At 43.7% G+C, this 16,442-nt stretch overlaps 1 protein-coding gene across 16 annotated transcripts in view; it reads right to left on the reverse strand.

The window, feature by feature from the left end:
* Positions 1–40: 40 nt before the first annotated feature.
* The window catches only part of LOC118512657 (AF4/FMR2 family member lilli), a 66,025-nt gene continuing 49,623 nt past the window's right edge, over positions 41–16,442 (reverse strand). For 12 of the 16 annotated variants that reach the window (XM_036057401.1, XM_036057399.1, XM_036057389.1 and 9 more), the window contains 13 exons: positions 12,518–12,907; positions 11,982–12,188; positions 11,041–11,275; positions 10,031–10,061; positions 7,919–9,940; positions 7,579–7,822; positions 6,146–7,504; positions 5,534–6,063; positions 5,372–5,452; positions 5,125–5,296; positions 4,941–5,033; positions 4,747–4,852; positions 41–4,649 (listed from right to left, as the gene is read on the reverse strand). In XM_036057401.1, the coding sequence (XP_035913294.1) occupies positions 4,540–4,649; positions 4,747–4,852; positions 4,941–5,033; positions 5,125–5,296; positions 5,372–5,452; positions 5,534–6,063; positions 6,146–7,504; positions 7,579–7,822; positions 7,919–9,940; positions 10,031–10,061; positions 11,041–11,275; positions 11,982–12,188; positions 12,518–12,907 (5,580 nt within the window). In that variant the 3' untranslated portion in view covers positions 41–4,539. The remainder of the gene's footprint in view (positions 4,650–4,746; positions 4,853–4,940; positions 5,034–5,124; positions 5,297–5,371; positions 5,453–5,533; positions 6,064–6,145; positions 7,505–7,578; positions 7,823–7,918; positions 9,941–10,030; positions 10,062–11,040; positions 11,276–11,981; positions 12,189–12,517; positions 12,908–16,442) is intronic. The other 4 variants (XR_004906331.1, XM_036057404.1, XM_036057402.1 and 1 more) reach the window with 4 other exon arrangements.

The raw sequence follows: 16,442 nt of genomic DNA on the forward strand, positions 1-16,442 counted from the left end.
ATAGGTTGACTTACTACACGTTTCGTTCATTGCTGCTAGGTTTTCTGGTTTGTGGTTTGTGGTTTGTGTATTTTACATAGTAACTCTAAGTCAATTGTAATTGTATGTGCTGTTTCATTTCCTTAAAATCGAGGTTATTCAATCCTGCGCATCCTTCCTTCGATTTATGCCCATTGCTTCTTTTGCTGCTTTAAAATGCAAATGTACTGATCTCGATCTTCAGTCATCCGATTTTTAAGCCTTTACCCCGTTGGTTGGTTGGTTGTTTGTTGTTTTTTAGTTTGTTTGTTTGTTTGCTTGTTTGTTGGTTGCTTTTTGTTTTTACAATTTTGATTCCCTACAGTTGCTTATAACTCTAACTCAATGTTACACCACCGCCCATACGTTTGTCGACCCTACCTCTGTGTATACAATATATAGTTTTTTGTTTTGTTTTATATATATATATCGATGTGTATGCATGTATATATATAGAGATGTATAGCGCTAATATAATGTCTCACAATACACTTTAAGCTTCTGTTCTATTTAACTTTCGGTTCCTTGTTGAGTCGATTTTTGCTTTTGATCGGATTCACTCTTGCCACTTGTCTGTTATCAATTTTCACACTACGTGTTCAAATGTCATTTTAATTACGCCCATCCTTCGCGACCCATCCAATCCAACGGCGTACGACGTAATGCTACTACTTTGTCCTGTGGTGTGTCGTGAGTGTATTACTTAGTTCTGTTGGCTTTCTTCTCAAAAAGCTTTCCACATCAAATCTGAAATCATCTACATCATGAAGAACTGCTGCCGCTTGCTCTAATTGCCATTGCTCTTTGAATCGGTTTTAAGTGGTTCGTGTGTGTGTGTGTGTTTGTTTCGTACAATATTATAGTCTTTTAGTTTAGTAATGCTTTCGGTTGTTGGCACTTTGGCAGAAAAGCTTTCCGCAAAGTTGCCCGCAGGTTGTTGCTTTTGTTACCAGTTATGTTTCTGCTTTTCCCCCTTTTTTCACTTAAATTATCAATAGTTGCGTTTGCTTTGAGTTGAGTTGCACTTTGTGAATGAATAAAGGTGTTTTGTGTGTGTCTGTGTGTGTGTGTGTGTGTGTGTGTTAAATTTGCATTGTCTTGTTCAACGTTTGCCCCTAGCCACGTTCTTTCTCACTGCTGTTGTTCTATGAACCCTCTTCTTTCAAAAATGTAGTTGAATTGCTCCTTTAGTATCTTGTTCCGCGTGCCTTTTAGTATACTGCGACACACAAATCAAATCAATTAAAAGGGGGTTATCATTCTACAGGCATTTTCAGTACTGTGCTATTCACGTTGCTTATTGTTTGGTACGTAATGCTAGCGGGTTGTAGGGACACTGATACAGAGCATCATTCATTAGATAGATAGAACGAGAGGAAGAGAGAAAATAATTCATACCCGCTGCCGACCTACAACCTCTCACGGTTGTAGTCCATCAGAAGGCGAAAAATAAATTATTTGGATTCAATATCGGATGACACACTCACTACCCGTTTTTGGTGCTCTTACTATGTAGCATTCATTTAATCGACTGTAAATCATCACCTTGTGTGCCCGACTATCTTCAACCGCTACGCTTACTGTTTAGCATTCCGATTAAGGAAGAGAAGGCGCTAGGAGAGGAGGATTCTATTGATATGAAACCATTGGTCCCCAAAACAAAAACAACTATACATTCCCTTATCATAGGAAGTAAAAACAAACACAAAAAAACACGAATAACTTTGCAACTATCAACAGTGGTAGTCAGTCAGTCAGTCAACAATAACTAAAAATCGAAATTTTGAAGCATCGTTTTGGTGTTTAACCGCGTTTTGGGCGACAGTTCAAGAAAAATATAAATAAAACAGAAAACACTAAAATTAAAAAAACAATAAAAACGTAAAACGTTAAACAACATGTGGTGTGTATGTGTGTGGTGTTGTTCGTTTTCCTATTCACCATGGATACATTTTCGGCACGATACACAGGGTTCCTACTACTTCCAACAATTTTGTAGGACGCGACTTAGAGGCAATAATTTCTTAATAATTGAGCTATTCCAGTTAATCTTTTCGCTTGCTATTTGCTGTCACGCTCGTTGTACGTTTGCCTAGACTGCTGCACAACTTATAGCCAGTTCCAGTGGCGCGATCATTTATCATCTAATCGGGCTAGCTGCTGTGGTGGGTTGGTAGATTGTAGGAAGGAGGGCAAATATTACTACGTGACAGGGTAAACAATTTATGATAATAAAAAATACTCCCACACTGCAAATCGTTCGATATGGGGTGGAAAAAGAAATTAAAAAAGGTGTTGACGAATTAGTCTATGCAATTTAGAGAAGGTTTTCGATTGTACCGCTGTAAGCATCAGAAACCATGTGAGCCTTGCACCATAACGCATGAGTGTGGATATTTTAGAGGTATAGCAATTCAAAAATCTATGTATAAAAAAATATAAAAAGCTTTCGATTAGCAACACCATTTAGAGACGAAGAAACCCCTTATCCAAAGCGAGGTGTTGTCTGACTTTTTGTTTTCTTCTTCTAATTCATCCACTGCTTATGCAAACATTTGATTAAAATAGCTAACAAACGATTCAACGAACTAAGCAAACATCACTTAATCTCCGTTTGCTTTTTCGAACAAGGCAGAGATAAGAGCAAGGGATACATGGCAGAGATAATAGTGCGACACACACACACACTGTTGACTACTTATTTTCCATTCCCCTAAATAATCTGTTTGATGTGAGCCACCGATCGTTGCTCTTTCACTGTGGTGTTGTTGTTACTGCTGCTGCTCCATAGTACCTTCAATTCAATAAATTAAGCTACTTTTACGTAATGTATGTGTGTGTGTTTGTTTCCTGTTACAATCTGTGATCAACGTGTTGCCGGTTTGCTTGTTCACGGTACTTCCTGCTCTAAAAGTCTTGCCGTTTTTTTTTTTTTTACTCTCTGTCTCTTCAATAAGTCTTTCGTGTGTACACATCTCTCTTTTTACGTGAGCATTAAGCATGTAAATAATTAAAAACTCTATAAACAACATATAAAATAGCCTTACGTTTACGTTTCACCTTTCATCATTGATTCGCTGACTACATGTAGCTGTTACCGCGCGGGTACCTTTCCTTTTGTGTATAAAAACCGATGCACCTACTACTACTACACCTACCAGCAGGCAGGGCCGGCATCTCACCATCCGCTCACTACGTTTATGCGTTTTTGCTAGCAAACCTGTTAGGAACAGGACCATCGGTACCACCTTAGAGTCTGTCTTTAGTGTGTGTGTGTGTGTGTTTTGCTTAAAAAAGTCGTAGGAAATGTCCATTCCCATTGACTGAACCTGATCTCAACACTGTTCGACCGATGCCGGCTTTGCCATTGGATACGAACCGGTGTAAAACCTCAATAAGAACCATTACAATGCAAGCGCCAAAGAACGATTTAAGCACACAATACTTGTCTGTAAGAGACGACAGATAAAAACGTCAGTCCGCAATGAAGCACATTCTACATCAGCCTGGCCGTGTGTGAGAGTGTGTGGAGCGCGTTTCATTAACCGTGGTTCCGATCATAATTTGCTAAAAGTTTGTAAAAAAGGCAGATACTCGTAAAAAAAAACACACACACACACACGATTCAACAAAATTGTTAACCGCTATCTTCTACGCACGATGACTTTGCTACTGCTTGGCTGCTTCTACCGATAACTTAATCCACTATTCAGCGTTATGATCAACGAGAAAGCAAGACAACATATAAATTATTTTACACACCTTCTACTATATGGGGTCATTTTGTGTATAACGAATACGATTAGTTAGATGCCTCTACGGCTGTGAAGTAACAAAAGCGCACACACACAGTTGAGCTATGTAGGTTTTTTTTTGAACAACGATCACGATGCTGCTTCTGCTGTTGCTGCTGTTGATTGTTTTTTTTTTTTTTGTATGCTGATCTCCTCCTCCTGCTTCTCTGGTTCTGGTTACGGTGCTTCTCCACCGTTCTCCAACATGTTCCCATATTTTTGGTTGGTTACTAGATATATTGATTGCAAACGTTGACCACCCTCCAGTCGCGAGTAATCACACTTGATATACATGATCGCGTCTAATGCAACGGAGCGGACGATATAGCACCATGTTTTTTCCACCCTTTCAACGAGCTCCACGATCTCAGCCGATTGCGATTCGAGAGCATCTTTAGCAGGAATAGTGATGAATTGCATGATGCCGATTGCTTTTGCGATGCTCTGCGTCGTACATACCACGGAAAAATTGCTGGGTCCAGGTCCAGAATCGTAGTCATCGTTCGAGTGATGGAATATGATAGCGTTCAACGACGAATTGCTGCCAGTGTGTGAGAGATTCACCAAAGCACACACACACACTCGCACACAGGACAGAGTTTCCTTCCATGTCTAGCACCGTTCCCAGCGTCGTTTTTATCGTTGCTCATTATTGTCAATCAGAATAGCAAACTGGCTAGTACGGTCCTAGCCGCTTCTGCACCGGTTCTACCAACAATGCCCAATGTTACATGCGCCGCAACTTTTGAATCCCGGCTTGCACGTACTTGACGACATTGTGCAGCGAGCTGTGAAGCGTCATAGGTCCATTTTCATGATCCAGTTCGATGAAAAAGTCTACAAAACAAATGGAACGATTTGTCAGCACCCGAGCGCGCAATTTTCATTTTGTGTGTGTGCAAATGTATCGTTTTCTCGCAGAAAGCGCACTCACCGACATGGTTCCCCCGTGAAACTAAGGAGTCCGCTTGCTCCCAAAGATCAAGACACGTGGAAAGATGTGTAAACAATGTGGTCTGCTTCTGATACGCATTGTGAACCTAAGGCGAGAAATTAAAAAAAAACCCCATGAATATTACAGGAATACAATAAAGCACTGCAATTGCACCTTTGGAACGGTTTACTTACATTTATTGGCATAATAATGCATTGGGCAGGGGACGAATTCATCGGTGGCATAGATCCAACGTGGTTGTTCTGGCCAGAGCTGTAACCGGAGCTCTGCAATCAATCATATACATGAAAACGGGATTGGAGTTACTTAGTGGCTTGTACTTCCCATTGAATCGAATAAATGAGCTTTCCAACGTACCTGTGATCCGACCGAAGTTGGTGACAGTGGTGATGGGGTGTTTCCATTGGCCAACTCAGCCGGTACAGTGCTGGTTTTGTGGTTAAATTCGCCTATGGTCTTTGCTGTTTCCTTCATTTCGAGCCGCCGCATCTTGTACAGCTTGAGATATATCAACGACTGACAGCGCAAACTGCAAAAGCGCACAAGAAGGCAAACCGATCATCAGATTGCGTCCGTCAAGTTAGCTCGCGAAAGATTCTCTTACCTTAGAATGGCCACCTTTGTATGAATTTTACCCTGAGGTGTTTGATTTTGCAGTTGGCTTCGAAATTTGGACGAAATGAATCTGAAAAAGAGAACAAGCCAAAATCGTATCGATACCGCTCATTGACCACGTGTTCTCCCCGCTTCCATGCTCTCCACTCACTTGATTAAACAAAGCGTATCTTTGTACATCGTGAAGGCAGCTTTCTCGGTTATCGGATCGCGCTCCATCGTGTCGCCGGTGAGCAAGAAGAACAGCACGGCTTCCAGGTACAGCATTGCTTGCGCTAAATGGTCTCCTTCTCGATCGGCTGCATGCTTTAACCGCTTAGCCTCCGACAGAAAACGGCTTTGGTCCCGTATTTCCGGTACTTCGTCGTTGCGCTCGAAATACGACACATACACCTTCTTTATCTGCACCGGGACTTCGGCCGGTGGTCCAACACCAACGCCGTCCGTAATTGGTGCACTGCCTGCATCGAATCCATTGCCAGGACCGACCGACAGCAAATGCTGTTGCTGCTGCTGGCCTTGATGGTGTCCGGAACTGTTGTGATGCAACGCTGCTGGATGCTGTTGTCCTCCGATGGAACCACGTTCGGTCGCTATTGCGGTCCGACCTGAGTTTACACCCGGAGTGCACTCGTCTAACCGGTCGTGGTTGGTCGGCGGAAGTTGGTCTAATTGATCAGTCTGGAAGTAACGAAAAGGAAGGCAAAAAAAAACGAAATAGCAAAGATATCCTGGAATAAACCGTGCTCGGCAAGAAGTTCACCTGTGAATTGGAGGATGATTTATCCTTTTTTCGGCGCTTTTCCTTATACGTATTGTTGCTTCCGGCACTGGTGGATCGCTTACGCATTCGTCCGCTTCCAGCCAACGAACCGATCGATTCTCCCTCTCCTATCGTACCGTTGGCCACAATAGGTCCCACCGTTTGCTTCCCTAGCTTGCCATCCACCAATAGGTCATCCCTGTTGTACTCTTGCTTAATCAATGATTGAGCCGCTCCCACACTGCCTTCCTGCTTGATGACGCCGCCATAGTTTGAATATTTTCCCTTCCCACGATTATCGCCATACAGCAATGCAGATGCTTTATCCTCTTTAAGGCGTTGTTCATCGTAGTTGAGCTTTTCGGATTTCGTCAACAGCTTCTCGTCGTACTTTTCACTGTCGCCACCTTTTGCACTGTTTTCAGCCTGGCTGCCAAGATGATGGTGGTGATTACTACCGTAGGCAGTTTGATGACTACTATGTCGCTGGTGTATCGACGGAGAATTGCTGCCACCATAAGCAACATCAATTCCACCACGATAGTCGCGGGCCTTTTGGGCCGCACCACTGTGATCGCTATTGATGGAATTGCTTCGATGTCGCAACGATATTCCATTCTCTAGTACCGGGGAACATTCGTCGGCCAGCACACGAGAGGGAACACTTCCACCGAACAGCACGCGATCTTCCAGCAGCCGTGGGGTTGAGGAGGAACTGTGCACCGAGCTGCCACTTCGATCATGGTGCTCCTGCTGCCCAACCGAGCTCCGGCGCCGCTTGCCGTGCAGCTGATCGTACGGACTGTTGCTCTTCTGCCGCACGGAAGAGGCACTGCGGTGTGCGTTGTAAATATCATGAGTCCGCAGCCCTGGCTGTGGTCGGTTCTGTGGTGGTGGCGGTGGAATTTTTAACAGACGGCTCAGATCAATCCGACAGACAAGGGAAAGGTTGTTGTTACTTAAGGCACCACTGGTATGTGAGAAGAGCATCTTGTCCAGCGTAGGTGAGACGGCAGCGGTAATCCCCGTCGCTCGGCTGCTCGGCCGACTCTCTCCCGTCTCCGAGGATGGCCTGGGCGGTGTATCCACACTGCCCACCAGCTCAGGCACGGCGAGATGCGGCTGCTGCGTTGTTGATCGACGCTGCTCTGTGGTTGATCCAGTTTGATTGTTCGTATTTGGTGTCGTTGAAGCGCCATTGCTTTTTGCCACATTCAGCTCGTCCACATGGTCAATGTAAACTTGACCTTTACCCTTACCGCCTTTGCCTTTGCCGCCCTTTCCCTTACCGCCACTACCGGCGGCCGTGTTTATAAACACTCGAGCAAACAGAGCCGCTTTCTTGTTTTTATTTTGCTTCTGTTAAATAGAGAAAACAGGAGTTGTATCAAGCCACGCACAACACGCACACAAACATAATTAATGGTACATACCTTCTCTTTTTTGGTTGGAGTATCGCTATCACTATCGCTGTGGGTATCCGAGCGATCATCATCGTCGTCGTCATCGTCATCGACAGCTTTGTTACCGTTGGAGTTAAGCGTGCGGGTTTCGTCTTCTTCGACCAAAGTTTGGCTCGTTGACAGTTTGTTGTTTTTCTTCGGAAAGCTTCCGACCGTTGCAACTTCTGCCACTTTGCCTCCATTGCTTTGGAACGGCGATGATACGGAAGGCCCCCTAGAATAAAAAATCCAGTTTAATATCAAGTACAAATTTAAACGCCTATTACAATCACTGCTAATCAGCTAAATCTAGAAAACCATGCATACTTACTCGTCATTGCTATCGGAAGAAAGGTTGTGCAGGTGATAGTTACTGTTACTCCGGCTGCTCGCACTACCATTACTGGGCCCATTCTTCAAGGAAACATCGTTGGCGAGAGCTGTTCTGCTTCCCTTGCTTGCCGATATGTTGGTCGTGAGGACGTCCACAGGCACCGTCTTGTCGAGTTTTTTCTTTGTTTTATGCTTCTTCACCTTCAACGCCGGTACAGCGGGACCGATCTCTACCGGTACTGGGGTAGATCTCTCATTGCCCGAATCGGAATCAGCGGAATCGCCGGCTTCCATAGACGAACCAGACGACGAGGAACTACTCCCGGTGGAAAGCACTGTTTCGCTGCTGCGAATTTTCGAGGAGCGTGACTTTCGGGAGGATACCTTTTTCGACAGAACGATTCTATCCACGGACGGTATGCTTATCGGAGGGCTCATTATACCCGCTATTCCTCCTGCATCGCCCACTCCATGGGTGAACGCTATAGAATTTACCGCCGACGACGATGCGCCACCCTTTTTCGTTGGTGTCGATCCGTGTGATGATGTTTTGCTGGATCGATGGCCACCGCCGCTTGCTATCGAGTCGGCATCGGAGTATCGTGCACTGGAAGCAGCACTCGTAGTACCACCTCCGCCTCCACCACTACTATGAGTATTACTAGTGTGTCCTTTACGCGCTCGGCCACGTGCTTTCAGGTGTGCTTTATCCTTCTCAAAGGACTGCGACCGGCTTCGTCTCGTAGCACCATACCGTTCGTCTTCGCTGCTGCTCGTCGAACAATCGCGAGGTTCGCGCTCGTTCCCAGAACCAGCCAGTAGCTTACGTTTCCACTTTTTCTTCTTCGTTACGTTAGCTGCTGCCGACATTAATGCTATACCATTGCCAGGCACTACCGGATCACCCTCTGGCTGATGAGATGTATGCGTATTAACATGATGCAGATTCACACGATGCTGCTCAAGATCACCGCCGACTACCGGGGGCAGATCTGTGTCATCGGAATCGGAATCCGACATGCTCGAGATAGGTTTGGCTAAACTCAGGCTAAACTCTTTGGCTTCCTGAAGGGCACATATCACTTCTTCCTGTTCGACGTTACCGTGACCGAACAGGTGCTGCTGCTGACGATTGTGGAGGTTAAAACTACCAACGTGATGATGTTGTTGCTCCGGACTTTTCGTGGGACTAGACAACGATAACCGGTCGGCGACGTCATCCTTTAGCTCACTTTTGATACCGTGCGGAGGCGAGGCACTATTTTCGCTGGGATACGGTTCTTGCTTTACGTACGATGACGATGAGGATGATGCGTTAATACCGGACGAAGGTAAACCCTGGCCTGCAGGCAGTTCGCCATTGCTCGCACTACTGCTTGCATTTGACAGGTGATCATCGTCCAACGGTGGCAGGGGTTCGTTTTTTACCGGCGCTCCACTAGCGGGACGGCCATCCGCAATAGGTGACGCAATGAATCCATGCCCGCCGTCATTCACACCACCCAATCGTGGCAGCCGCAATGGAGATGATATGGAGTTTTCCTCAAGCGCGTGTTGCAGATTGTGGTGTTGGTTCTGATGATGATGGTGATGATGAGAACCAGAGCGGTCCCCGGTGGCACCACCCATATGTGGGGCACTTTCGCTTGTTGGCACTTGTTGACTACTGCTGGTAGGCTGTTTTAGGAAGTTCAGGAGCGACCAATCGCTGGGTCTCCGCACGGGACTGCTATTGCCACCCGCCGCACTACCACCACCTCCTCCAGTGCCAGCCGGTCCATTCACTCCGGTTTCTGCTCCCGCTATGCTACCAACATTTCCATTTACTTCCCCACCCATTGGACCGCTTAAAATGGGAATGCTTCCACTCCGCTTATTGCCAATGTTGGAGTCCTCGCTCGAAGATTCCTCTGCACTTTCGTTCGATGAGGTATCACTAGAATTGCGTTTCTTAGACTCGCCATCTCCACCATCATCACTATCCGAACCGTTGTTGGGATTATCGTCCTCTATGTTTGAGCTTAAAACGAGAAACAAAATGAAAACGATATTTTACTATTCAGCCCATACACAGTGAGTTGAGTCTACGCTATGGATTAAACACACTTACCTCAGTGGACGAAGCATCGACAATCCGGAAACTGCAGCACAAACGCCAACGGTAAATGATACAGCAAACATGAACACCGACACCAACGGTCATGTTCGCAAGGACGTCGAAGCAGTGACAGGCGCACCAATCAATCCATCATTGGGTCACAAACACACAGTTGCAGGCAGGCGGTCAGGATAATCCAAGGGACGTGGTGGCACACATTGACACCATTGCCGGAGCGCAATGGTAAGATTCGACGAAAGCCGCACGAATCACAAACGGTGGACAGGAGATAGTAAGAAAGAGAAATATCGATTAAAAATTTGTAATCAATAATTCAACGATTACGGACGGACGCTACGACAGCTTGACAAGACCCCCCTCTTACGAAAGTACGCTCTCTAAATGGGCGTTTTTGTGTCATCAGTCAAGAATCGTTAGAAAACGAGGTAAAAAAAATATTCCGGCACGAAGTCCGCATCGCCCCATCAATAGTTCGTATGGTAAAAGTCAAGCGAATAGGATAGTTGCCTACAATGTTGCTTGCATGAGTAGCATAACATTTTTGATAGAAACCCGCTACATTTTTTACATTTTGTCTTGTTCTGCACAAGTAACTGGTTAATGTAAATGCAACATATTTATATTTCCCACAATACTCATTTGCAAATATAGATATTAGATAGTTTCCTGCAGTCCATTTTTACCACGCTTAATCGTGCAGCATATCATGAGTGCATACACAACTTTCTTGCCAAATATGTCCCATTCGCGGTAAAATAACGCACTAAGACAACACAACTTAAGACAAGCAAAAGCCAAACAAAAGCCCATTGGCTAGTTCTACGGCACTGTACAAGTGCTCACACACTCAACCGACCATAAACTCAATTACTACGCGATAACTGCCAGGCACGTGGGTTACATTCATCCTCCACAGCTCAGACACCTTACCCCTACCCACCCGTCCGTTTGTTGTAGCGTCCAGCGGCAAGGGCAAAACATTCGCACCCCGTTATACTTACGGGACGATTTCGTGGCACCTCCCACTAATGGTTTCAGGGATCCGAGCAGTGGCGGGGTGGCATAAACGTGCCTCGTGTTTGCGCTCGGGTTGTTGAAGTTAAACTTCGATTCCAACTCCTTACGCGGTGTGGCCCCGATCTCCGTTAACGGCGTTAAGACGTTCTTCTTCATCTCGTGCAGAATCTTCTCCACGTTGCTGCCCTGTTTGAGCGGAGTTGAAATATCACTTGAAGTCTGGTTTTTTTTTTGTGGGACGACAATAGCATTGCCGCATGTTTTTGTTTTTGCATGTGTGTGTTGTGTGGATGTGGAAGATGATGTTTGGCGCCGGTGTGAATGCAGATGATTAAAGGTTTGGCAGAAGAACGCATAAAATTAAGCAAGAGTCAGCATGAAAAGATTGCAAAAAGAAATGAAAGAGCACAACAACTCATTAGAAAAATGGCTTTATAGAAACAAAAATACATAGCAATGTGCTACAACAAACACAAAGATAAACACAAATAACGTCACATTACAACATGTTAAGTCACAAGCAACAATATCAATGTTACAATTGGAAGTTAAATTTTACTTTCTAGCTAGTTACAACACAAAAATTAACCAAACTATATTTTTTAATTTTAACAACAGAAGCATCTTATAATCTCATGAACTTGGGGAAACTTGTGAAAAAATAAAATATTATCACATTATGTAAAATCGCTATTGGATCATCATGCACTAATTTAGAAATCATTTGCTTTCTACGTAGCAATCGAATAATATAATTTGAGAGTTAAATAGATTTTGGTTTAAAAAACGGATCAAACATCAATGAAATGTCGTATGTGTCTGTGCGTTCTACTGCAAATGCAACGACCAAACGTGAAACATCGGAGATGAGAGTGCAATGGATTCGTGTGAGTAACATAAAATACAAAGAAAGGGGATAACTAACTACTCTAGGCATTTTTGCATTGGCAACCTGTGGCAATCGACCGTTGGCCATTTGCGAGGGTAACTTATCACTGCCGAAGGATGGGCCACCACTTCCTGGTCCTCCGCTACTGCTATTGCTGCCAATACTTCCACCCGTCGAGGCTCGCCCGTTCATTGCCGAAGGTGGAACGGACGAAGGCGGTCCTTTTGATGAGAATCCTTGCACCTATTGAAGGGAAGGGAAGGTTATAGAATGGCAGAAAGAAAACATTGCTGACTATATTGCGAAAATGTTGGACGGAAAAAAATATGCCTGAGCATGGCGAACGTTGAATCCTTTCAAAACTTTCTCTTTTTAATATTAAAAGCAACATAAAAATTAGGCTTACTTTAAAATTGATTTTATGTGGACATGCATTACTATTGTCTATAAAGTGCTTTCATAGAACTCAAATGTTCTTTAAATAAAACAAGTTTTTTAAAACCATAAAAACGATAACTTCTATTGACATCTTAATCGCTTCTGTACAATCGATTTTTAAAAGCAAGCCTTACCTCATGTTTGTTGAACGACCCCGGTGCGGAAGAGGATGAGGAAGTCGAGGACGAGTAGTGTGCTGGTAGACTGTTACGTCCCGCGCTTGTCCCCGACAGCGACGCTGGTCGTCCATTGTACATGGAGCGATTGTCGGCCGGCTTGACAAAGTTGGCGATACTATTGCTAATGGTACTACTACTATTGCTATTGGTTTTTGGTGGAAGCGACCGATGGTGGCTGCCAGAGACCAGGCTGGGCATCACGCTGGAGGGACGTAGGGGCGTCGAGGGGGTTGGCGCAATACCGATCACATGATACGACGTGGACGGTTCCAGGATGTGCTTCCTCGCTACTTCAAAGTTTCCGAGTCGCTGTGCGATATGCATGTCCATATCTGATGGACTTTGCTGCAAAGTGATGGAAATGAAAACAGCATGTTAATTGTATGTACTTCGATACGTTTGTTACACATTTGTATATGACAATAAGTTAACCTTTTAGATAAATTGAAATATATAGCAATAACCCATGGACCTATTTTACGCCTATTTTAATGAAATATAACATAAATATATTTAGGTTATTAAAAAATCAACCAATTCCCTTCACTTTATTATAAAGAGCTACTCGGCTTACTAGTTGCATATCGAGCTACGTTAGTTTGCGTTCATCAACATGCATCATTCACCGATGAACGGAAACATGGAGGAAGCCAACAATAAACACGTGCTGAATAATCAATCTACCGAAATCAATTAAATTTTTATCATTATCGTACGCTTCATTTCATTAAACGATTATCGTGCTTAACCGCCCCGATTTCCCACCGCCAACGTCACGTCCGTTTCAGTGCTGCAGGGATTTGCTTTAAACCAACGATGGCCATCTTTGCTCAACCAGCTGTACCTTTCACACACGGAGGCCAGTAATGATTGAATTTCATTTTCTCTTGCGATGCTAGTCGGGTCAACATTATTTGAAGAGGCTACAAGACTACAAGCCGCTTATCAGTGCTTTATCATCACCATTCCTCTTACACATTTGCTTTCAGTAAGACCAAACCAATGCGGTGGAAGTGAGTTGTACTAAAGCATATGCTGTTCAATCGTGCAACAGTTAATAAAATGGATAATTTTAACATTACAGAATTCTTTAGAAGTTCGAAACACTATATAACTAAGACGTGCAGATTTTGTATCTTCGTTTCTAAACAAAGCGATATGATTCCAGAACGCGGAAATGCACACGCAAAACTAGACATCGCACTTAAAGAGCAGCCAAATGCGTTCTCGTTTGAACTGCATTCCCGTAAGCCATAGCTTCAACTTCAAGCCCGTAGCAGCTTCCGGGCCTGATTTACGATAGCAGCGACGTGCTTTGAGACATTCTTCCCATGGCTTAACTGCTGGCCCGCTTCTCCCGAGCCTACACAATAATGCAATCAATGTTCCATAGAACACACAACTTTCAGCGCACCTTGCAGAAGGTGCAAAGCAGCATACTAAGCTTTTGCTTTAATCCCTGTGTTGAACCGTGTTGGTGCAGTGTTCACTGTCTCTTGTGTGACAAATGTGGTCTGCTCAGGGTTGTTCTACTAACGTGTTGACAAGGATAAACGCATACAGATGCATACAGAGAAACAAACGGCAGTGGAAAATAAAGTGTACGCAAACGCAATAATGAGTCCCGAATTATGGATATGATTGGAATTAGAATTTAAATTGCTCGAAATGCCGACAGTACTCTGTCGCGAATGCATTAAAGACTTGAAGACTGAACCTGATGAAACTTACTACAGTAGTTTAAGAAGAAAGTTTGTAAAACTCTTGAGCAGAAAACTTCTCAGCTTCTAGCTCTAGCTCTCGCGATAAATCCATGTCTATTGATATGCGTATTGTATGAACACGGGACTGAAGCTCCACCCATGTTAAGCCACCGATGCAATACAGGGTGAATACTTTCAATCGTTTGAAAAGCAATGACGATAGGGAATGCTTTCCACTCCTCCATCGACTCCTACTCCCGTGGACTGCACTTCAACTGAATACAGTGCTTGAATCGATTAGAAAAATAAACCCTAAGGATTTTGATTTCCGTACATTCCATCTTCCATCGGCAACGGATGTGCCCATTAGCGCATATTTCAGTCGGATAGCTGCTCGGAAAATCGGACACAAATTGATTGAGCTGTTTGGGATCAGGGAACGTGATGTATTTCTCTATCCGCACGAATCCTTGCCGTTGTAACTGTGTATATGTATTCTGCACCTAACTCCTTACCAGGGTGCCATGCAAAGAAAATGACCACCACTATGGAACAACATGTATATTGTACGAAGAAACAAAACAACAAAAACAAGAAAGGCATTTCTACAGGAGAGTGTGAAAAAGGCTTCAAGCAAAACAATACTGCTCCTATCCGAGCATGGTTTGTTCTGTTTTGCACTAAATGGATGCGAGAAGTAAGATAAATCTTTCCCAGTCCAGAGGGCGAATGGACATAAAACGATCAAATACGCACTCGCCTTGTGTCCGCCAGTCACTCGCACACACTCTGCACGATCTCGTTCGACAACGTGTGATTTATGCTAAAATCAATTTCTCCGCCATCTAGGGAGATGATAGTATATCCACGGGGTTTAGCTTTCGCGTTTACTGTATCAACGATACATGAATGCGCGATTACAAACAACAGCAAGGACTCAGTCGGAGCAGCAGTTAAACGTCGAACGAGAAATATGTTTTGCAGTAAATAGTAGTACGATATCGCACAGGGAAAGAATGGTACTATGTGAAGCTTATGTCCTCTGCTAATGTGGCGCTTTAGATCGATTCCTGGCACAAGATCACGAATAAACGGCGTCAATCGAAATTACACGATATTTAACTGTTGTTAAGAGAATATACAACTAGCTGGTCGTTCATCAGGTTCAATCGTAAAATTTCTATTTCATACAAACCCATAATGATACGATTTCTACGCGGAATAAATCAGAAGCACATCAAAGCCATGAAGCCATTTCACGGGTAACCAATTCACCAGAGTATAAGGACAAATAAGTTTAACTTTGTTACCCGTAAAATGACACTGTATCAATATTATTTTATTGCACACTCTGCAAGCCAAATCAAAAGCATAAGGAAATGTTAAGTTTATGCAAAGCGGAAACGAAGGGTGGTAGCACATAATAAGGAAAACTAAGCACGAACGACCGAGTTCTTTACGACTTTCTTACGATGCTCTGTCTCGGGAAAGGTGAGAGGAAAGCTCTTCTAGCTCAGTTTGGTTTGGACTGGAAAGTGTAGAAGTTGCAGCATCACCACCACATAAAAAAACGGAACAAATATGTGGGTAAAGAGAACTATGGACAGCGACTGATACCAAAGGAGAACGATAAAACTCCTCTTTTCTATCTCGAACTAACTGTGGCTCATCTTACAGGCTATCGAAATACAGAGCAAAAAGGTAATATAAATGTAACCTTTGGCAACAATAAAACAAAATCTTAAAGCGCACGACAGAGAACTGGAACACCGTAGAATTGTTTACTGAGACATCTGGAACTCTGTTTCATGTGTGTCTGTGTTCTATATACCAACTGTAAAATAAACTACAAATAATATAATAAAGTAGGAATTCTTTTGTATAAAAAATAAATACAAAATATAAATAGGTCAATTATTATTTAATATAAGAAGACCGTTTCGAGTTATTTCAAATATTTCATTTCAACGGAACAATATAAGCATTCAACCCGAACGCTGCATGTTGCTCAATACATTACAATGATTACCTACGTCCATGAGCTTGCTCGAAAAAAGATTAAACTCGTCTGGTTGAAGGCAAAATTTAGTACACAAGAAAATAAAATAGCAAAACTTAGAAAGAATCGCAAAATAGGTCATAGCGCTCTCAACACAATCGGTTGAAAATGCAATTTT

Source organism: Anopheles stephensi, chromosome 3 (assembly GCF_013141755.1).
Source record: "Anopheles stephensi strain Indian chromosome 3, UCI_ANSTEP_V1.0, whole genome shotgun sequence".
NCBI lineage: Eukaryota > Metazoa > Arthropoda > Insecta > Diptera > Culicidae > Anopheles > Anopheles stephensi.